Source organism: Tauraco erythrolophus, chromosome 7, assembly GCF_009769465.1.
Source record: "Tauraco erythrolophus isolate bTauEry1 chromosome 7, bTauEry1.pri, whole genome shotgun sequence".
In the NCBI taxonomy this organism is placed as follows: Eukaryota; Metazoa; Chordata; class Aves; order Musophagiformes; family Musophagidae; genus Tauraco; species Tauraco erythrolophus.
Genome location: NC_141471.1, coordinates 7,636,944 through 7,657,916, shown reverse-complemented (window position 1 = coordinate 7,657,916; position 20,973 = coordinate 7,636,944). Strand labels below are relative to the sequence as shown.

Below are 20,973 nucleotides of genomic sequence, written 5' to 3'. Positions count from 1 at the left end.
AGCAGAGAAAGTACTGAGTTCTGAAGGGTTCCCTCAGGTAAGATGAAAAGGCACAGCAAGAGCCAGCGGTTGAAAACTGAGACCGAGCTGCCTGCTCACATAGGAAATGAGCACGAATTCGTAACGAGGAACAAACGACAAAGGGAATGGCAAAGTGAGGGCCTTTGTGAAAGATGGGCTTCGATCAGTTATGGTTATTGAGTGATATTTACGGATATGAGACTCGTGTGGATAATGGTTGTGAGCAGACAGACTTCTGTTTTGATAGTGCTCTCTTTAGCAGCTTTTTCATGGGTGGTGTATTGTATGTTGAACATCTTTGTGACTGAAGATTCTTTTCAAACGTAATCTTCAGTACATTGATTGCAAAATACAAATGGTTTCTAAGATTCTGAGGACATAGTATGCCTCAATGATAATTCTTTTGTCATCGTGAAGGCTTTCGGATACTTTAAGGAGAAATTTCAGTGTGCGAAAATACAGAAAAAAAATTACGCAGAAGTAATACTGTAACAAAAATTAATAGTTTTACTACTGAAATTGATGTGTGGCCAAACTGTGAACTAGCCCCTGTTCTGTTCTGCTGTGATACCAAGACAGTACTTGGGTAAATCTGAGTAGCCTTGGGGCTGCTATGAGTTATGCCAAGCCGTATGTGCTTCCCTTGGCAGTGTCGTCTTCACAAGTGGTTGCAAGTATAGCTGTTACGGAGCTGCTCTGCCAGCTTTTGATACCTGAAAGTACTTCTGAAAGGTTTGATTAAGATAATTTTTGAGGCTGTGTGGTCTGGTGAGTAGAACTGAGTTTTCATGCTGTAAATGTTAACTAGAAGCATATGTCTATATGTAAAAAGCAAGCTGAAATGAAAGTGTAAATATCTAAGAAGCTGTCATTTGAGAAGATCTATGCTCAGAAAAGATTAGGTAAATATACAAATAGTCCCATTATAAATCAGCTTCAGTATAATTTCTGATTATCTTCGTTACTTGTTTTTCTGGTGGCATGGGAAAAAAGTTAGAGAGCAATTGATTTAGATTGTAATTTTCAAATAGTTTTAAGACAGCATTGCTTACACCATCACCAAAAAGAAACTTCGCTTGCTGTATTCCCTCTCCTTGTTCTCTAGCAACTCTCTCCTATCACTGCGCTTCTCCCTTACTGCTTCCAGCAGAAACATTCATGAACCTCTAATGAATTGAATAAACTGATCTGGATAAAAATTAGCTGTGTTTTGCTGGGTATAAATTCAATCTGTGTTAATTCTTAAACTTTGTTTTAATGTTCTTTCTATGTCTTCGGCTTTGCATGTTTGAATCTTGAATGTTTTGGCATTTTTCTCCATACTGAACATAATTTTTGAGAATTAATTTCCTATTACCTGAGAAACACATTTCCTTGCCTGTTTAAATTGAGGATATCTGTGAAACTGGAGTGAAGTTGCAGAACTTGAGGACCTTTTGCAACTAGCAGTGCAGTAAATGGAGTAAACGTATTGCTTGTGTCCTTGGATGATGGCCTCAACGCAACTCGACCTGGAGGTATCAGTTGGTCCTCTTGGATGACTTCCATTGTAGTAGTTGCTGTAACAAGGTTCTCTGGATACATGCCCCTATCGTGTGACACAGATACAATTTTGTTTATAACTCCGACCTGTATCGTATGACGTAGACTGAGCAGTAGATCATTCTTTTGGTAGCACTTGTGTCACACACAGCCTGATCTCATCTGATGCTGGGGGGTGTGAAGGAGATAATGCTAGAGGAGTTCCACTACCTGCCCAAGTGCTGGAAAACCCATCTGTTTATTAATGTGCCCTTAAAGAAAGATGTGGGAAAAGGCAAATAAAAGAAATGAGGGAGTAACAGTTCTAAAAAAAATACTGTGAATTTATGTATTTAATCTTAACGGATAGAAGACTGACGTTGAGAAAAAGCAGAGAAAGTAGCTTGGTATGGTTTGTCGTGGTCCGAAATATGAAGAGGTGATGTTTTGAGAATACCGGTGTACAGTAATGATCATTGTTCCAAATAAAGATGATAATTTAACTGTCCTTTGAACAGAAGATTAGAAATTCTCTATTATAATTACTTGAGGCTATTTGTAACCTATCTGTAATCATCAGAAGGCACATTTGTGTCTCCAGGTTAGAAGAATCTTCTTTGGGGGTAGAAAAAAGTGTTGGACAGTTTTGTTTAGCAGAATTCAGCATTTCTGCCTTACCCATGTCCGTAGAGACTGATATGTCTGTTTATACAGAAGCTTTTAAACATGTTTGAAGCCTTGTATTAGTTGTGACTGTGCTTCAGAACATTGCTTATTATGCTACTTGTATTGTTGTTTATATTTCACAATATTACTTCCAGAGTTTTATTTACTCTGGTATAAAAATAGTTTCCGTGGTCTGGCTTTTAGGATTTACTTCTAGTTTGAAAACAATTTTGGTAAAAGAAAAACAATTAATGTGAATTATAAATTTACACTGACATTCATCTGATTACATTGCCCATTTTCTTTTCAGGTCTATTTTTATTCTTCTGAGGTTTTCCAAGCCTTCTGAATAAGTTTTAATGGATTTTTAATTAGTGAGCAGATCTCGTGTTTTTCCCTTTGGCTTTCTTAGGTTTAGGAGTTTTCTTTTTATTGAAAGAAAAATATTTCATAATACTTGTTGACATTATCTGAAATAAAATGCATTTCTTTATAAGGAGCACTAAGGGTGCTAACAGATGGAAAAGATATGTGGTGATATGACATTCATTTCTGTTGTGTTTTTTTCCTTGTCTAAATCCATTTTAGATTGGTAATGACAAACTGTAGTTAACATGCAAGAGCTACTTTTCTTACCTGCCATCAATTAGTTTGAGTACTATTAAGAAAATTCTACCTAATGTGTTCTAGGTCATCATCTTGCATAAAAGCAGGTTATTTATATCACTTTGGGTACTGCTGTTCCTTTCATGACCCGTTCCTTCTAGTTTAAGCGTACGTACATGTTGGGCGAAGCCATAGGGAGCTATGCTGCTATCGTTGCTGTAGGTTTTTCATTGCCTTTTGTAAACAGAAGCTCAGGTGAAATTGGAGGATGGATGGCTTAGGGAATCCTGTACTCTGAGGGACAGACAGGTGGAATTTTTTGGATGATATTGGTGGGATCAGAAATATTTCAAAAGCAGAAGAATGAATGGAGTTATTTTCCATGTAATCTGTGGAAAGACTTGTGTTTGCTAAAGACGTGAGTAAAACTGGTTTCAGGCAGAAGATACTGAGCTTTATTTGATGAGAAAGCATGAGATGTTCTGGGTTGACTGTTGCATTTTGATAGATGTAGGAACTGGAAACCTCTCAAAACAATGTCATGTGAGCGGGATTTAGTTTCTCTTAAATAAATTGATAGAATAGGTAAGAGTTGAATAATTGCATTGTTTTTTGATTGTCCTAACTGAATCAACAATGAATAAAAGCAATAGTTAGAGCTTTTTATGATCATTGTATGCAGACTGTGCTTGCTGGGTGCAAAACCAGTTTTTTGAGTAAAAACTTTAGTTCTAGATCATTTGGTTGTTTGTGTACCTGCACTGTGTGTGGCTGGGTGTTACAGCAGGCAGCACAGTCTGCACCTGCACGTAATATATCCAGTGAGAATATTTAACGTAAGAAGACGAATGCATTTTTGAAAGAATCTTCACAATCTTACTGTGATAAGACTCCCGCAGACTGCAAAGTTTCAAAAGGAAATCTTTGAAAATGACTCTTAATTAATGGTGCTAAAATTACAAAAATCTGTTCACAGAGACCAAAACTTCCACTGAGTTCCAAGTACTTGGCAGCTGTTTCTCATGCATGATGACTCAGATCCGCTGAATTTTATGTACGGCATCTTGAAATCACCAGACATGAGAGTTACAGTCCTTACCACTGTATTGCCACCTTTATTCAGAAGAGAGTAGCAGGCAAACCCTGCAACGTATGAAAGAGCAAGTAGCTGGATAATTCTCAGTTCTTAAAAAAGGGAAGAGCTTGGTCCTCTCGTGGGTAAAAAATTTTAGGTGTCATGGCTGTCAAAAGATTGGAGCTAAGACTTCCCATAACCGTCGTCATGGAGAAACAAATCTTGTGTTCTGATGCAAGTGGATGCTTATGCTACCCATCAAGAAAACAGTGTTTGATGCAGTAGTGTATTTTGATGCAGTTTTGTTTGCTTAAAGGAAGGAGAAGTGTGGCAAGTGCAGTGTTTGATGGTGCAGGTGCACATGTGAAACTCTTGCAAAGGTTAGAAGTTTAGTGGTTTTGGCGATGCCAATGGTCTCTCGGCTGTTAGTGTTGCCATTTCATTCTCCTTGCCTGTAAAAAAATAGAACATATGAAATCATTCAGTGGTCTTGGTAGCACTGGTTAGCAAATTCATCTTGATAAATGATGCTCAGCAAATTCATTGAAGAGCCTCACATGAGTTGTTGTCCAGAGAAATCATAAGAATACAGCCATTACCAAGTCTGGAGCGAGGTAGATACACAGAACTAGCTGGGGTTGGAAACGTGCAGATGGCTCTGCTTGTAGCTGCTCCCAAAGATTTGTCTAATTTGGTTTCAGAAAGGGTTTTAAAAAAATAATGCAAGTGCTGAAATTCTGGTATGTTGTTTTGCATCCTTTTGGTAGTGAATATGGCTAAGTGCATTGGTAATAAACATGTAGAAGATGTACTTTGTGCAAAACTGCAAATATATAATGTGTTGGAAGGTTGTAATTGCACCAGAATTTTTTTTGTAATATGATTATTTCTGAAATGTGTATAATGGTTAGGTCTGCATGTAACGTGTTTTGTGTTAGAGAACTAAAACTATAAACTGCAAGTCAGACAATGAGACTGCCTGTCAGTGGGAAGGTAGTTCTTTAGAAATAAGAACCTGTCGCAGTTCTCGATGCCGTATATTGCTGAGTTAACGTGGCAGATATTTGACTAAAAGTAGTTTTTGCTTACAGAATTTATAGATGTCTAAACAGTCAGTTTGAAAAGTAAAAAGCAAGCTGTAAAAATCTGGAAGACTTTTTTATGATTTCTCACTTTGTTATTCAAAGTGCCTCCAAACCTGAACAGTCCATATGTGTAGGTCAGGCAACCTGGCTTTGCGCTTTTAACATCAAACTCAGATTTTCTCACTTAATGGTGTCACAAAAACGTATGCAGAAGTACATTGCAGCGTAGTAGCCGTAACCTCAATGATCCAGTCTGTAACTAGCTGTAGCAGAGCTGTGACTCCATGGGTATTTTATGGGCTCATGTGAAAAGTTTATTGTTTTATGTGCCTGCAACTGTTATCGATAGTGAATCCTCCTAGTTTGGTCCTTGGCTGCTGTGACCCTCTGTCTCTCTCGCCAGCCCACCGAGGATGTTCCTAAATGGGTAACAAGTTGGGAAGAAGATTTCATGGTCTTGTTAGTAAGGCTCTATTTCAGCTAGGATAGTCTTTATCTGCTTTATCTTTTAAAAGAGCAGTTCCACACTCAAACTGAACAACTATAACTTTAGGGAAGAGCAGAGAAAACGCTGAAGACAGTTGCTTTGGCCAGACTAGCCTCATCACCCAACAGAGTGTAGCTTCGGGCTCCTGGATCTGGTGGCCTTCTGCAAAATTGAGTTGAGATTAAGATTTTCCAACAGTGAGATGACATTCCTGTTACAGCAATTATGCCTCTTTGATTCAGGTAGACAGTTCTGATGAGTGCCTGCTGGCAGGACATCCTGTTTGCCTTTTCTCAGTCTCCTGTGGAAAGTGATTTTGCTCCAATATTGGCTTGAGAGCCTGTTTAAAACAGGTAACTATGCAAGGGCATTTGAATCTGAAAATACTGATAACCCAAACTTCATGTTTTCTTAAAAGTACTAATTCATGTGACCTTTAAGTTGTTGTTAGAACTGTGCAATGCAAATTCGTTTGGACATGCGATATTTTACTCAAATCTTGTTTCAAAATATTCTTTTTTCTTTAAGAGCTCTGCATTCATCAGTTATTTCCCTTGTATTAGCTTACTTTTTTGTCAACAGTGACTGTACCCTAGAATGAAAGCAAAGATGCATCTATGACATTCAGTACAAATAATCTTTAAAAGACTCCTATTTGCATTTCTTTGAGTAGCATAGGAAATCTTTGACAAATCTCCCTTTCACAGGGGAATATGGGAAAGGTTTAAATAAGAATCGTTGAGCGGAGGCTACGTTCTTTTTATGCTTTTTCTCAGACATACCTGATCTCAAAGGCTATAATTTTTTTTTTTTTTGTTATTTCAGATGTTTAGTGCTCTCAGAGGTAACTGTATAAAATATAGATGTGAAAAAAGTTTCAGCTCTCAACACATTACAGCCTGGCTGCATGAGTAATACTGAGTGAATGAATAATATCTTAGATCGTTACTCGTTAAAATCCCTGCTCCGGCTTGGACTTATCCACAGGCTGCAGTCCCTTAGGGATGTACCTGCTCCAAGTGGAGACTTATCTGTGAGCCACGGTCTCTTCAGGGTTATACCTGCTGTGACATGGACTTATCCACAGCTACTTTGAGGTGCGCTTGCTCCAGTGTAGCCTTACCCACCGGCACAGTCCCTTCAGGAGTGAAACTGCTCCAACATGGCCTTACCCATGGCTGCAGTCCTTCCAGGGCTGTACCTGCTCTGTCGTTGGCTTATCCATGGCCACACGCTCTGAGGTGCTCCAGCATGAACTCATGCACAGCCACTGATGCTTCAAGGTGTACCTGCTGCAGCATGGACTTATCCGCACCCACAGATGCTTCGAGGTGTACCTTCTCCAGCATGGACTTATCCCTGGGCCACAGTCTCTTCAGAGGTATACCTGCTATGGCACAAACATAACCATGGCCACAGACGCTTTGAGATACTCCTGCTCTGGCATGGCCTTATCCACGGCCACAGGTGCTTTGGGTGTCCTGCTCCCGCATGGACTCATCCATAGTTCACGGTCCTTTCGACTTGAGCTCACACTGGAGTTCCAGCCTGCCCAGTACAGCAGCGTTGCCCTGGCCATCTGCCAGCCCAGGCGCCCCGCCATTGCTGTTATCAAAATGTTCCCAGGCACAGTAGAGTAGATGATAAGCCGTACAGCGAGCAGCGAAAGCAAAAGCAGCCACTAATGAGCACTAGACTCTAATATACAGCGAGGCGAGCAAGCCCCGTGGAAAGCACAGGAGCCTATTGATTAATAGCTAAACAGCAATAACAGCTGTAAATTTTATCTAGCATATCCCGATCAGACCTGTTGTTATCTCAAACCCTTTGAGCCCCACGTTGGATGCCAAAAAAGACCATGGTGGTTTAATCCTAGCCAGCAACTAAGCCCCACACAGCCACTTCCTCACTCCGCCTTGGTGGGATGGGGGAGAATCGGAGGGGTGAAAGTGAGAAAACTCATGGGTTGAAATAAAGAGTTTAATAGGTAAAGCAAAAGCCATGCACTCAAACAAAGCACAACAAGGGATTCCTTCAATACTTCCCATCGGCAGGCAGATGCTCTGCCATCTCCAGGAAAGCAGGGCTCCATCATGTGTAACGACGATTTGGGAAGACAAATGCCATCGCTCCGAACATCCCTCCTTTCCTTCTTCTTCCCCCAGCTTTATATGCCAAGCATGACGTCGTATGGTGCGGAATATCCCTTTGGTCAGCTGGGGTCAGCTGTCCCAGCTGTGTCCCCTCCCACTTTCTCCTGCACTCCCAGCCTACTCATTGGTGTGGTGGTATGAGAGGAAGAAAAGGCCTTGACTCTGTGTGAGCACTGCCCAGCATTAACGAAAACATCTCGGTGTTATCAACAGTTTTCAGCACAAACCCCAAACAGCCCCATGCCAGCTACTGTGGAGAAAATTAACTCTATTGCAGCCAAAACCAGCACAAAGATGGGATGTTGCGATGTTTTGCTTTTAAATATAGGCTGTCACTTCTACTTGTAGTTATTTATGAAAAGATTATTATGCTTTACAAATTAGAAGTATTAAGATACACACTTTTATTTAATGGTACCAGGAGACTAATAGGCAATCAAGTATATTTTTGAGATCTTTTAATAATGAAACTGAAAGTTGAGCAAGTTCTACAATGAGATTGTAGTAAGTCTGGTTCTACAGATATTAAACAAAAATGATTTCCTACAGTCTTTCACTTCTCTCTAGTACTAAAAAGTTAGCTTATTTTCACCTTTGCATCACTTGTGATGTTTCTGTTGCATGTCTTTTCCGTACATTAGGGTCCTTCTGCCTTTAATATATACATATGTAGTATACAAAGTAAATAGGAAGAAAGTACCTGTTGAGTTCTTTTTTATATATAATATATGAAAGAAAATGTTGTGGAGGGCAAGTGCTGAAAATATTTTCACCTGTTGCTGATTGCTCAATTAAAAAATCCTCATAAGAATCTTTCAAATCAGAATCAGTTTGAAGCCACAGTCGATACCATAGCGAGTTTTCTATTTTAGGCTTGTTAGTGTCTAGAGCTAGTGAAATTAACTTTAGTTAGCTGGCATCTGTCTGGCTGTCCTGATTTAGCCCAGTCAGCACCTAAGCCACCATGCAGCCACTCACTCACTCTCTCCGTGTGACCTCCTCCCCACTTTGGTGGGGTGGAGGGGAGGAAAATATACGAAAAGGCTTGAGGGTCGAGATAAGAACAGGGAGGGATCATTCACCAACCAAGGCCCCGGGCAAAACAGTCTTGGGTTGGGGACAAATCGATTTAATTCATTACCAGTTACCTCAGAGAGGATAATTAGAAAGAAAGCCAGATCTTAAAAACACCTTCCCCCCACCCTTCCCTTCTTCCTGGCTCTGTCTCCTTCCCCAGTGGTGCCGGGGGATAGAGAATGAGGGATTGCAGGTCAGTTTGTCACACACACTGTTTCTTCTGCTTCTGCCTCCTCAGGGGGAGGACTCCCTCCTCACACTCTGCCCCTGCTCCCGCCTGGGTCCCCTTCCCACAGGAGACAGCTCTCCATGAGTTTCCCTGGTGTGAGGCCTTCCCACAGGATGCAATCCTTGCACCTCAGATTGCTCCAGCACAGGCTTTTCCCACAGACTCATGGCTTCTTAGGGTGCAGCCACCTGCTCCAGTGTGGAGTCCCTTCCCATGGACTGCGGGTGCATCTGCTTCGCTGTCAGTCTCTGGCAGTGTGTGGGGTCCTTTGCCATGGAGACAACGCTCTATGAACTCCCTCAGGCACAGGCATCTCTGCTCTAGCGTGAGGTTCTCCATGGGCTGTGGGTGGGTCTCTGCTCTGCCGTTAATCTCCATGTGCTGTAGAGAGGCCACTGCCGTCACATCACGGGCTGTGGGAGATCTCAGCTCTGACACACCTCCTCCTGCTCCATTGTCACTGTCCTTGGTGTCTGCATGGATGTGTCTCTCAGATCTCAGTCCTCTCTCCGCTGCAGCTGCACCGGGCCCAACCGTCCCAACGCACCCTGGCAGTCCTGGCAGGACAAGCTCCACCTGCGGGCACCCCGGCAGCGGGGCACTAAGGAGCTCTCCCAGCTGCACCAACGTGGCCATCTCCAGTCGGGTGGTGGTGGCCCAACGTGGGCAGCTGCCTGCCTGCCTGTGAGGCCAGAGGAGCCAGCCCCTGCCTCCCGCCTCTCTTCCCTGTGGGTCCCACCTGGCTGGGGCTCCTTCATCCCCTTCTTCAATATGTTTATCTGCAGAGGCACTGACTGGCTGGGCCCTGGCCAGAGTTGGGTCTGATGGATTTTGGAGTGGGGACAGCTTCTCACATCTCCTTACAGGGGTATCGCTGCAGCCCCTCCCCTGCTACCACATAAACCCAACACACAGGTTTCCCGAGCCTTATTGTTCATTTTATCTAGGCTTGGATGTAGAATGTTCTCAACTCTTATAAATGGTAAAGACTACATTAAAAGTGGTGTTTAGAGCAGAGCGAGGGAATTTTCCTTGTAGATATTTCAATTAATTGATTCTTACTTGCCTGCTGCGGTTCCCTTCACACGGGGCTCCTAGCTGAACCTCGGATATTCCAGCTTATACTTGAGCCCGGTTAAACCTTTACAGCTGTACTTAGGACTTAAGGTTCAGAAATAGTGGGAGCGTGTGCTTTTGCACACCTGTTAAAAAGATTCTTGAAAAGACTAATGGCTTTCACTTGTGAAACTGTCGTGTGAACATTAATTTGTTAGTAGCTGTGCTGATGGCAACACTAATTGAACCTTTTTATAAATCATTCCTGTACCGTCTTCCAGGATAAGGCTGTGGGCAGATGTTCATTTAACAAGACATCTGTGCTGGTTTAAGATGTTACTGTATCCCAGATGTTACACTGCTTTTTAAGGTTATTGGCCTTGTTTTATATGTTTAGTACCATCATTCTGCTCAGCACTCTGCAAAGCGTAGGATGGAAGGTAGTTTCTCCCCTGAACGATCTAGAGGGTTTGGCATTTGAGAAGGAGAGGGGAAACTCTGGAGTGGTTCAGCTGTAGACATCCTCATAAACTTGAAACAAAATGCACAGGATTAGTAAGGTAGTTCTGATAGATGGTCTGAAAAAGTTGTCATCTGATGTTGGTAGCAACTTATGGAGAACTTGCAGAAACTGGTGTTTGGCAGTAACTTCTGAGTAATCATAAACAGTGACAGGCATCTGTGGATTGTAACTTTGTCAGTTATTTCATGTGGTTCTGGGAGATGTTGGCCCATGGCCTCATTACTGACCACCTTGTGGAAAAAAATGAGTAAGATCCAAGATGTCCTTTCGACCTACCTTGTACTTCTCAGCTTACAAGTTACGGTGCTACTGCTGTCACCTTTAAAAAACAAACAAACAAAACCCCAAAAAACCCCAACCAAAAACCAACCAAACAAAAAAACCTCAAACACACAAAAAATATCATGCATTTAAAAAAAAAATGGAGAAAAAAAAAAAAGAGAAAAAGAAGTAGTATCTGATTTCCTGGCAGGTGGATAATACATTTTTCCATTTTCTCCCAGCGCTGTGCATCCGTGCTGCTCTCCATGCAGTTCAGCAGAAGCCGCTCCGGTGCCTGGCGATCTCTCTGTGTTCGGGAAGTCGACAAGGCTTTGAGGCAGCCTCGGTGAGGCTTTCCCCCAGTGCAGAGGGAGTACCTAATGCTCTGCTGAGCCCTGCAAAAGGCTTTTCTGGGCTCTTTTTCCTGTGGGCTAAATTTAATTAGTTGCCTACTCAGAGAAGAATTACAAGATTTTTGTTTACTATGGTGTACTTAAAGATGGAGGCTAATGAAAGGCATTAGCTAAGAAAGCTAATTGATAACAAATTTAAGAGTAGGTCACAAAGGGTTTTGATGAATGACTCCATTTTATGCAAATACGAGTAGAATTATTGTAGGCAGTAATCATATTCAACTGGAGTCCTATATACATAAAAAATGTAGTTTTGTGTTTTGTTAACTGCATTTCATGAAACGCCGAATGTGCTTTAGACACTTAAAGAAGTTACATTTCTCTCAGTGGATCTGTTCTTTTAAACACAAGTAGATGTGCTTTTGTTTTTTCCTTCTAAATTGAACTCCACTGTAGGAAAAAGGCAAGTGAGGAGGCGAATTGCGGAAGCCTTGGCAGCAGTTCAGCCTGCGCACCGAGCCCTCTGCCTGTTGTACTGACTGATATTTATTGTTTTCTTGTAGAGTCGCTGTCGGTCGGGTCTGCCTGTACGTTTTGTTCTTGGTTCAAGCTGTAGGAGATGTGGCTCATCTGTGTTCAGTACTTCTGCCGTTGTGAGCTGATAGGGCTTCTGCAATGGTACATCAAAGAATGACATAGTTACCCCTCCTAGTAAGAAAGTTAGGGTTTGAGCTTCAAGATCTAGAGCAGAACTGAGGTTATAATGTTCAATATAGCAATACAGTTCGGTACTGCCTGTGAGCGAAAGGGAATAGTCACAGACTGTTGTTCCATATTTGTTTTAAGGCAGCAAAAGCTGGCCCTACCGCCCTCTTGCTCCAGCGGCCTTTTTGCATCCTCCTCCAGAAGGATGAACTTCAGAAGAAAAAGTCAAGTCCCAGGAGGAGAACAGAGCACAGATTGCTTTTCCCACTTGATTGAAGAGGGAGTGGAATAAGTACATAGAAAAATAAAAAATTTACAGCGTTAGTCAGAAAAATATACTGTTATGCAAACCAGCCAAAAGCTTGATGTATAAAACTATTAAATAAAATGAACTTAATGCAAATAACATTAAACAATCCTTTCTTGTTGCAAATGTTGATTGCAACAATTAGGTATGCTAAATGGCCTTATCAAATGGCGTTTTCTGTGGAAACATTAAATTATAGTTGTCAGTACAGTGTGTATATTTCGCTGTTTTGTGACTTGAATTATTTTTTTCTCTAAGCCAAACATAAATTTGTGGGCTATAAAATCTCTTCTGATGATGGTGAAATGAATGTAACTAGCAAAAATAAGTTAATGATACAATCTGGTATTTTTTTCACCGCTTCTTCAGTTTTATTTAAAACCTACATGACACTATGAAGGCTTTTTGTAGAATATTTGGGGGAGGGGAATGGCAAGAAAATACCAGATGTGGTTATATCTTTTGCTGAAAGAAGCAATTATGTTTAATTAATTGAAACCTCTGATTTTCCTTAGTGTTAAGTAGGTTGCTAAAATACAGTAGGGAGTTCAAGGAGTGAATAATGCTCTTGTTTAAGCAAAATGTTTAAAAAGGCTTTGTGAGGTACTTTGGTGTTCAATACATGAAATGTAGTTTTAATAGAAAACCTAAAGCCGTATGTAAATTATTAAATAAACATAAACAATCATCATCATTGACTATACAGTGACCTTCGCCTACAGGGTTGCGTTGGAGAACAGTGAAATGGGGCACTTGTGGAGAAAGCAGAATTATCATTTGCATTTGTGATGATTTCGAAGTAATCCTGGTTTAGTACAAACTTGTAACTTTGCGTTGCAGATGGATAGTTGGTAGAAGAATAATTGGGATAAGATTTAGAAATAATCCCCGTTCTTAGCTGGTTGTATTCTGTAAAGCTTTTAAGCGTTCCTGCACCGAGGGAAGTGATTTCACTTTACCTGCATTCCCATCCTCTTGTTTGGTGCTGGCTGATGTGTTGGGATGCTGTGAAGAGCTACAAGAAATGTAGTACTTAAATACTCTTTTTTCTTAGCAGCTGAATTTAAGTATTAGAAGAGTGTTACCTTTTTCTTGCTGTGCTTCGATCTTGCTGGAAGATCCTGTTCTATTGGATGGGCATGATGATCCATTTGCTCTACTCCCTACTCCTCATTACAGATGGGAATAAATCCGTGTGACGATCTCAGATACTTCTGAGAGAAACATTCGTGTCCTTCCCGCTTCCAAAGCACGTGTCCACCAGCTCACCGGGCACTTTACACGTGGATGGGCTGATGCGGTGGCTGAAGGGAGGAGTGTAAGATGGTTTCTTCTGGTCGCTATGCAGTTTATTCTGGTTTAAGTATGTGTGAAATGTGGGTTTTAAGAAACTACACTGGAAGCTTATGGAGTGGCAAATAACTGAAAGGGATTCTGGCTCCTGTTTCATCTAAGAAGGCAGTTACTCATTTGGGTGTTACATGTGTGCTTATGAATAAGCAGCGAGGGGAAGGATAACCCTGTATCCCTAGGCTTGCCACTGTGCCCGCATGTTTCAGCATTGTCCTGAGCAAATTCCATAGGGATGCCAAGTCCTCTGTCCTTCATCTCTTCTCGCTTTCCTCTCCCCACCCCCAGCTCCTTTGTAAATTGGCTTCTTTGTTTCAGGCTTTGGTTTAAGCCTCATTTCAATTCGTAAACTGTTCGCAACACAATTCGAAGGGATCCTGTTAGGTAGTCCAAGACAGTCACTCCTCTTCTAGCAGGAGAGCAACACATGTAGACTCAAAAGACGGTTCCAGTTCTGTGCTCGTTGTCCTCTTTGATCCATGCGAGCCAAAGGCATTGCACGATACGAGTTTATTTTATAGCTGATTTAACGGATCTAGTTCTGCGGAGATAGTTTGGGTAGGTTTAAGTATTATAAAGAGACTGTACAAAAAAAGGAAGTGCTGGTTTTGGAATGATTTAATCCCTTCAAAAAACCCGAAAATCCTTTTCCCTGTAACATAGAACTAAACCCAAACCTTTCGGAGTCCTCTGTGAAAGAGGAACCAGAGCAGTTTTCTGTTCAGGGGGGCACGCGGGGTGCCTGTGTGCTGGCCTGCGTGGCATCCTGATTCAAGGCATGTTGGTTGGGTGAATGGTTGCCCGGGAGCTCTGGGACGTTGGAACTGCTGAGATGCCCCAAACCACTCAGAATTTGTGTACTTGGAATCAGAAGCTCCCAGGGTCTCCCAGGCTTTCCGTCAGTGCACCAGGCAAGTTGCCAAGTAGCCTGAAAATTTGGGAGGCGAGGTGCCAAGGTCTTGGCTCCCTTTCAAATGGGCTGCTGAACAGCTGGGAATCTGGATGCTTGGGCTTCTCAACAGCCCACCACGTTAGTTGTTGAAGAGCCAGGCAGGAAAAAAAGGCTGGAATTTGTGGTGCAAACCTGTCTGCTCTCTGTCAGACCTTGGTTGAAATTGAAACAAATCTGCTAGGTATTTTAGTTTGGATGTGCTGTCCTCACGTGATGACTTTTTTAATGTGACGACATCTAGTCATCTCTCATAACGTTTTATTTTATGTGTCAAAATATTTGTTTCACTGAAAATTATACATGTTTCAATTTAATTGCTTCAGTGTCATTATTATTTTATAGAAATTTCTTCCAAGGATGTTCTGAGTGGATCGGTATCTATTTTACAGTGTTTGTAACTACTAGCCAGATTTTGGATCGTGTTCTCTCGTGTCTGTCTATAGTTACTTCCTCTGTGGAGAAAATAGGATGCTCATGTCTTAAAATCTTGCTGATTTAATGTATTTTTTTTTATCAGTAAAAGTTTGTTATTGTATTTTTCTTGTAAGAATAATTAGAAAAGCTTAAGAGGCCAACTGGTTGTTCAAGTGTGCGTTGTTGAAAGCATTACCTAGAACAGGAAAAAAAGAGGAGGAAACTTCTGATTTTCACAACACAAAAATCATGGATTAGCTTAAATGTTACGTAAATTAGAGCTAACAATTATCCCTCAAAATTAAATGTTTAAGATCTTGGATAAATTGAAAACTTGAAGATTTTAAAAGAGCTTCCAGTTTAAAAAAAGTTTTCCCTTCTTGTATTTGCAGGCCTCGGAGTAGAGGAAAAACTGCAGTGGAGGATGAAGACAGTATGGATGGTTTGGAGGCAGCAGAAACAGAAAACACTGTGGAAACAGGTAATGAGAACATAGTGTTAATGCTGGCTCGTTATTGCTTCTTTCTTGGAAATGCATTTAATTACGCAAGACTTTGGTAGGCAAGAAATATTTCTTTAGTTTTGTAGTATGAGATGTGCATTTGTGCAGACAGAAAATTAAAAGAACACCTATATTATTTAAATGTATATTAATTAAAGAGATTTGAACCTATTGTTTTCATATAGTCTAGTGGGAACGCCTCCGTCGCGTAGTGACGTAGAGGCTCTTTTCCTTTTTTTTGCAAGTATGTATCTAACAAAAATAAAAGCTCTGAAGCAGTAGCTGCTATTTTTAGAATACCTGCCAAAATACAGTATTACTTACTGACCTTCAGCTAACTACAGCAGATTATATACCAAAGGGATAGCTGGGATAACCAAATGTTAATGCTTCCTACTGCTGCTTAGGAAACAAGATAAATCTGTGTTCTTGCTTTTGTAAATATTTGTTATGATAGTACCCAAATGCTTCAGTTACCAGAGGGATCTCATTGTACTGGACCGAGTACTGTTGCAGCAGTCTGTGATTTCTGTTCTGGCAGGTTAAAAGTCTAAAGAGACAAGCAGATGAGCTAACACACGAGATAAAGGCCATGGTGAAGAACTGTCATCTTTTTGCCAGGCACATGTCTGTAGCCATTTGCCTCTTTCTAACCAGGGACTGAATATGTGTAGAAAGATGAAACCTGCCAGGAAGGATGAAGCCATGGCCAATTGGCGGAAGTTTGTCAGTTTGACAGAAATAAGCCTTAAAAATGCATGGAGGCTTATATAAGAGTTTATAAATTTAATTAGGTGGCTCTGTATGTGCAATGAGCAAAGTAGAAGGAAGTGCAGACACGCCAACAGCAGAAGCTGGTGGTCAGGGAGGCGATGGCATGGAAATGCCGACTGAGTTAAAGGAGTCATCAAATTGCTCTCACAGCTGCTAAGTAAGGGAGGTAGAGTTGTGAAGTCCTTAAAGACAAAAACAAGACACTGTGTTTAGTGTCAATTCATATGGAGAACAAGTAGAGGACCTCAAGAGCTTTTTTGCAGCAACATCTTAGGCTCTATAGGAATACAGTTGCACTAGTGAAAGCTGTAAAAGCGGAGGCTGAAATTCTCAAGTGGATGGAGGATGAGCTTCGACTGTATATGCTGGTCTCTTGCTTCTTACTTCCTAGCTGGTGAATGGTGGTGAAGGCTTTATACTCAAGCCTCTAGGCTTTGAGGAGTGTCATGAGTGTTTAGTCACAACTTGTGTTGAATTTAAGTGGTGTTAATGGTTTGTGGAGCCAGTCTAGGTTAAAGCTTAATACAAGGATGTTTCATCATTTTATTCTGTCAGTTGTTTTTCTGCCTCTGGTGATAAGCCGCTGGTGGTAGTGAGCTTGGATGGTCTTATCCAGCTTCTACAAGTAGGTAATTACCCGTTACTAAAGTTGAAAATGAAAAATTTGTAGCAGGTATTTGTCTGTAGAAAAACAGACTAGGGGAAAGGAAGGCTAGTTCTAATTGTGTCCTATATTCCGTTTATTACTCTTCCTATCCCACGTGCTAGAAACAGTCTTAGGAAAATCAGCAAAGGGGACAGAGAGTGTGATTGTAAGTGGAAAGTTTTGTAAATTTTATATATGTTTTAAAGAAAAAAACCCAAACCAAAAGATATTCAAGCTTAACAACTGGTGGTACACTACTGTGTAGGGAATTTAGCGATAGCTATTATTTTTTTTGACTTTACATGTCATTATTAACAAAGCTCCTTAACAGAGATCTGAGAGCAGTTTTTACTTTTAAGGAGACAGGGACATAGATAATTATTTTTAAGGCTCCATGTCCTGGTTTCAGCTGCGACAGAGTTAGTTTTTCTTTTTAGTAGCTACGATAACACTGTTTTTTTGTTTTAGTATGGGATTTGTTATGAGAAGAATATTGATAGTGCACTGATGTTTACAGTTGGTGCTTGGCAGTGTGCAGCAGCACGCCAGGCTCGGGGGGGAGAATGTCTAGGACAAGGGGCCCACAATTCCCATTATGATTTGAGCTTAGATTTAGGATTGAGGGCCAAATTGGCCAATGGAATATTCCATATCATGCAACGTCATGCCCACTATATAGATGAGGATTGGCTGGGAAGTTGGGTATTTCTCTCTGGGATTCTTGGAGCTCACGCTCGCATGCTCTTTCTTGCACGCAATCGTGCTCTTACTCTTCTGAGATTTACTTGTTTCAGGATTGCTAGCTGGGGTGGGATGGGCATTGGTCACCAGGTGATGAGCAATTACACTGTGCATCACTTGTCTGTGTGTATAATTATCATTTTATATATTATTATATATTATATTTTTATATATTCGATTTTATATATTATATTTACACATTATATTAATGTTATATTATCGTTGCTTTTAATTTTATTTGATTTCATTTCATTTTAATTACTAAATTTATTTTATCTCAACCAATGAGTCTCCTTCCCTTTTCCCCTTCAATTCTATTCCGTGTTCCCCAGGAGGTGTGGGAGGGGTGAGCAAGTTTAATTGCCAGCCGGGTTAAACCATGACACTCCAATAGTGCATATAGATAAGTGTCTCCATCATCCTTCATCAGAATCCTCCTGGCTGTCACAGAGGGCTGATGCTCGTTTCAAAAGGTACAGGCAGTAATGGGACACTGTGCTAGAAATCCTGATGGACAGAAACTCCGCTGGCTCTGCTGCTGGAAGTGATGCACCATCGCTTCTGTGCTGAGCCCAGGATGGTTTTGTGAACTGTACTCTTCAGTGAAAAGAAGCCTAGTGAAAATCCATAGGTCCGAAATCCCATTTTTACAGGAGGAACCAGAATAGACTTGAAGGAGCATTATTGTTTTGAGCAATTTGATAGAGACAGAATTGCAATTGCATTATTTTAGAAGTTGAATGCCGTGTGACTTGATAGAGGTTTAATCATAATAATTGAAAAGGCTGCTGTCTCTAAAAGTTATCGAAGCACTTATACTGTGTTAATAACAAAGTGTGGGAGAAGGAGTATTCCCAGTTCCCAGTTTGTTGCTCCATGTAATACTGTGTTAATAAAATTGAAGTATATTTGTGTTCTAATTTATGAATTTTTACTATGACTAAAAAGGGCTTTTATTTTGTTTTCTTGCAAATCATGGACTTGCCAACAATTTGCTGTAGTAGTTGGCAAACTGAAACATAATATAGTAATACAAAACACAGAACAAGATCATCTGAACATAAAAACCCTTTTGACGTGCAACTTCTGACATATTTTGAGTCTCTGTACTTCTAACTTCTTTTCTATTGTTTGTTTCATGTGCTGAGTACAATCAGAAATTCTTTTACTGTGTGAGGTTTTTGTTTCTTGTTTGTTTGGGTTTGGGTGGTCGTTTCTATTTTATTTATGGAGTCTAGTGCACTTTTGTGAAGCACTATTTTAATAAAATGAGAGAAATTCATGTTACTAATGTTGTATTTGGAGTAATGAGCACTACTTTTAGGGAAGGGAGTGATGCAGGAGGAATGAGAACTTTCTTCACAGGGAGAGAAAAAGGAGATGACCCATATCTCATGTAGAACAGAGAGGTGTTTTCTAGCTGCAGAGTCTTTTGTGAGGAAAAAAGCAAGGGGAGATGCAGGTACTAAATATTATTTCCATTCATAATGCTGACAGAAATGTTTGTTGAAAAGGAAAAATTAAAAAAAGGCCAAAATTATTCCTGAAGTGGCTCTTTAGTAATGCCAAGGCATGACCTTTTTAATGGCAGTCCGGGAAACAAGTTGCTACCCTTAACAAAATTCTATAATCTCATGTAAAAAGAGGCAGCGTTGGAAGCGAAGCAGGGTAAGCTGTGTGCCATTCCGATCAGTTCAGTATGGGTTATTTTCCTCGCCAATTACAGTGAGTTCTGAGCCCTGCCTGTTTTCTGCCAAGTGCTATGTTTGCTTTGGTATAAATGAAGGTAGAATTCTTCAAGATGGAAAGAGAGGGGCATTTGGAATTGGAAAAAGGAAATTTGGGAATTTGGAAAAAAATACCTGTTTGGAACTGGGTCAGCTTTTTCCTAAAAGATGGTGTTGGCAGCTGCTTCTACTGAAAGTCAGTAGACTTTCAACTTCTTGTAAACCTCAGGACAGACAGCTTCCCTTTACCCACCAGCCCTGTCTCTCTTGCTGATTTCTTGGGTCCTCCCTTAGTGACTGTTTTGCTTCTCAGCTTCATATTGGTCTTTCCAGCTGTCTGTTTCTTTGATTTCTTCACTGTGGTTCTTACCAGCGATGTTGCACTGGTATTTCTCTATCCAACTGACATTGAGCTTACCCATCTCTTCCATCATTTTAGCACCTACAACATCATAGTATGGTTGAGGTTGGATGGGACCTCTGGAGATCAGTCTGGTCCAACCCCCTGCTCTAGCAGGGCCACCTAGAGCTGGTTGCCCAGGGCCATGTCTGGACAGCTTTTGAGTACCTCTGAGGATGGAGACTCCACAACCTCCCTGGGCAACCTGTGCCAGTGCTCAGGCACCCTCACAGTAAAAAAGTGTTTCCTGATGTTCAGCAGGAACCTACTATGTTTCAGCTTCTGCTCATTACCTCTGGTCCTGTCAAGACCTTCTAGCCATCAACTTCTTCCACCTTTCTAGCTATCAGTAAAATACAGTTTGTTGTAGAACACTGTGTTCTCCTGTAGGTCCCCTTTGTGTTGCTCCTCTCCATCAGAGCAGTTTTCGTTTGTTGAGTGAGTCTCTGTAATGGCCAGTAAAATCCAAACCAAAACACAAAAGCATCTGCCTCTGTGTGCATGCATATGTGCAAATACAAAATTGCTAATCTAAAGAAAGAAATAATTTAACAAATATATCCTGGTAAGCTTATTGTAGGTTTGATGGCCCTTTGCTATTAATGAAGACTCGACTTCTGCTTCTTTTTCCCCATCTTAGTTTCAGCAATTTTTTATACTTGGTATTTCCTTCGTTCTGCATTTAAATTGACTGAAAATGAATTCAGTATGTTCATTTCTTTGATTATTCCCTGTTTTTGAGAACGCTTGTAAAATATCCAATTCCTCCTAGAATCTATAATCCTTCCTGTCTTTGTTTCACATAAAAACGTTGAGATTCAGACTCTGAATTGGAGAAGTGCAATACAATAAGTTTATTTTAACTGCTGAGTCTCTTGGGAAACTCACAGTAAATCCATTGGGTATTCTGTTTACCATCTGTACCACGTCACACAATTCTTAGAATAAATTAGTACTTAGTAACAACCCCTTACCTCCCTGTGGTGTCTGGAGGCTTCAGAATTGATAATACATTGAAAAAATCTGTATAATTTTTTTCAACTGGTAGCTTCTTGCCCGCATTATTGCCATTAGTAATGTTATTCTCAGACCCAGTGACATTGCCTGACCAGTTGATGTCTTGCTGGACTTCATGTTAGCTCCCTAAAGTCTTCCTCTAACCAGCCTCTTTTGTCTCAGGGCAAGGCACAGAACTGGAAACAAACACTGCTCAGTGGAGGAAAGTTGCCTGTATAGAAGCTGCCAGAGAATTTTGGACCAATTCAGAATCTCATCAGCTCTGAAGCAGCCCGAAAAGCACTTTTTAAGAGAAAAATATTGTTGCAGTATCCTACTTATTAGA

At 40.9% G+C, this 20,973-nt stretch overlaps 1 protein-coding gene across 13 annotated transcripts in view; it reads left to right on the top strand.

Annotated features, from left to right (window-relative positions):
- Nucleotides 1-20,973, top strand: part of KMT2C (lysine methyltransferase 2C) — a 211,770-nt gene that overhangs the window by 38,420 nt on the left and 152,377 nt on the right. For all 13 annotated transcript variants that reach the window (XM_086614336.1, XM_086614346.1, XM_086614342.1 and 10 more), the window contains one exon: nt 15,234-15,322. In XM_086614336.1, coding sequence (XP_086470462.1) covers nt 15,234-15,322 — 89 coding nt within the window. The remainder of the gene's footprint in view (nt 1-15,233; nt 15,323-20,973) is intronic.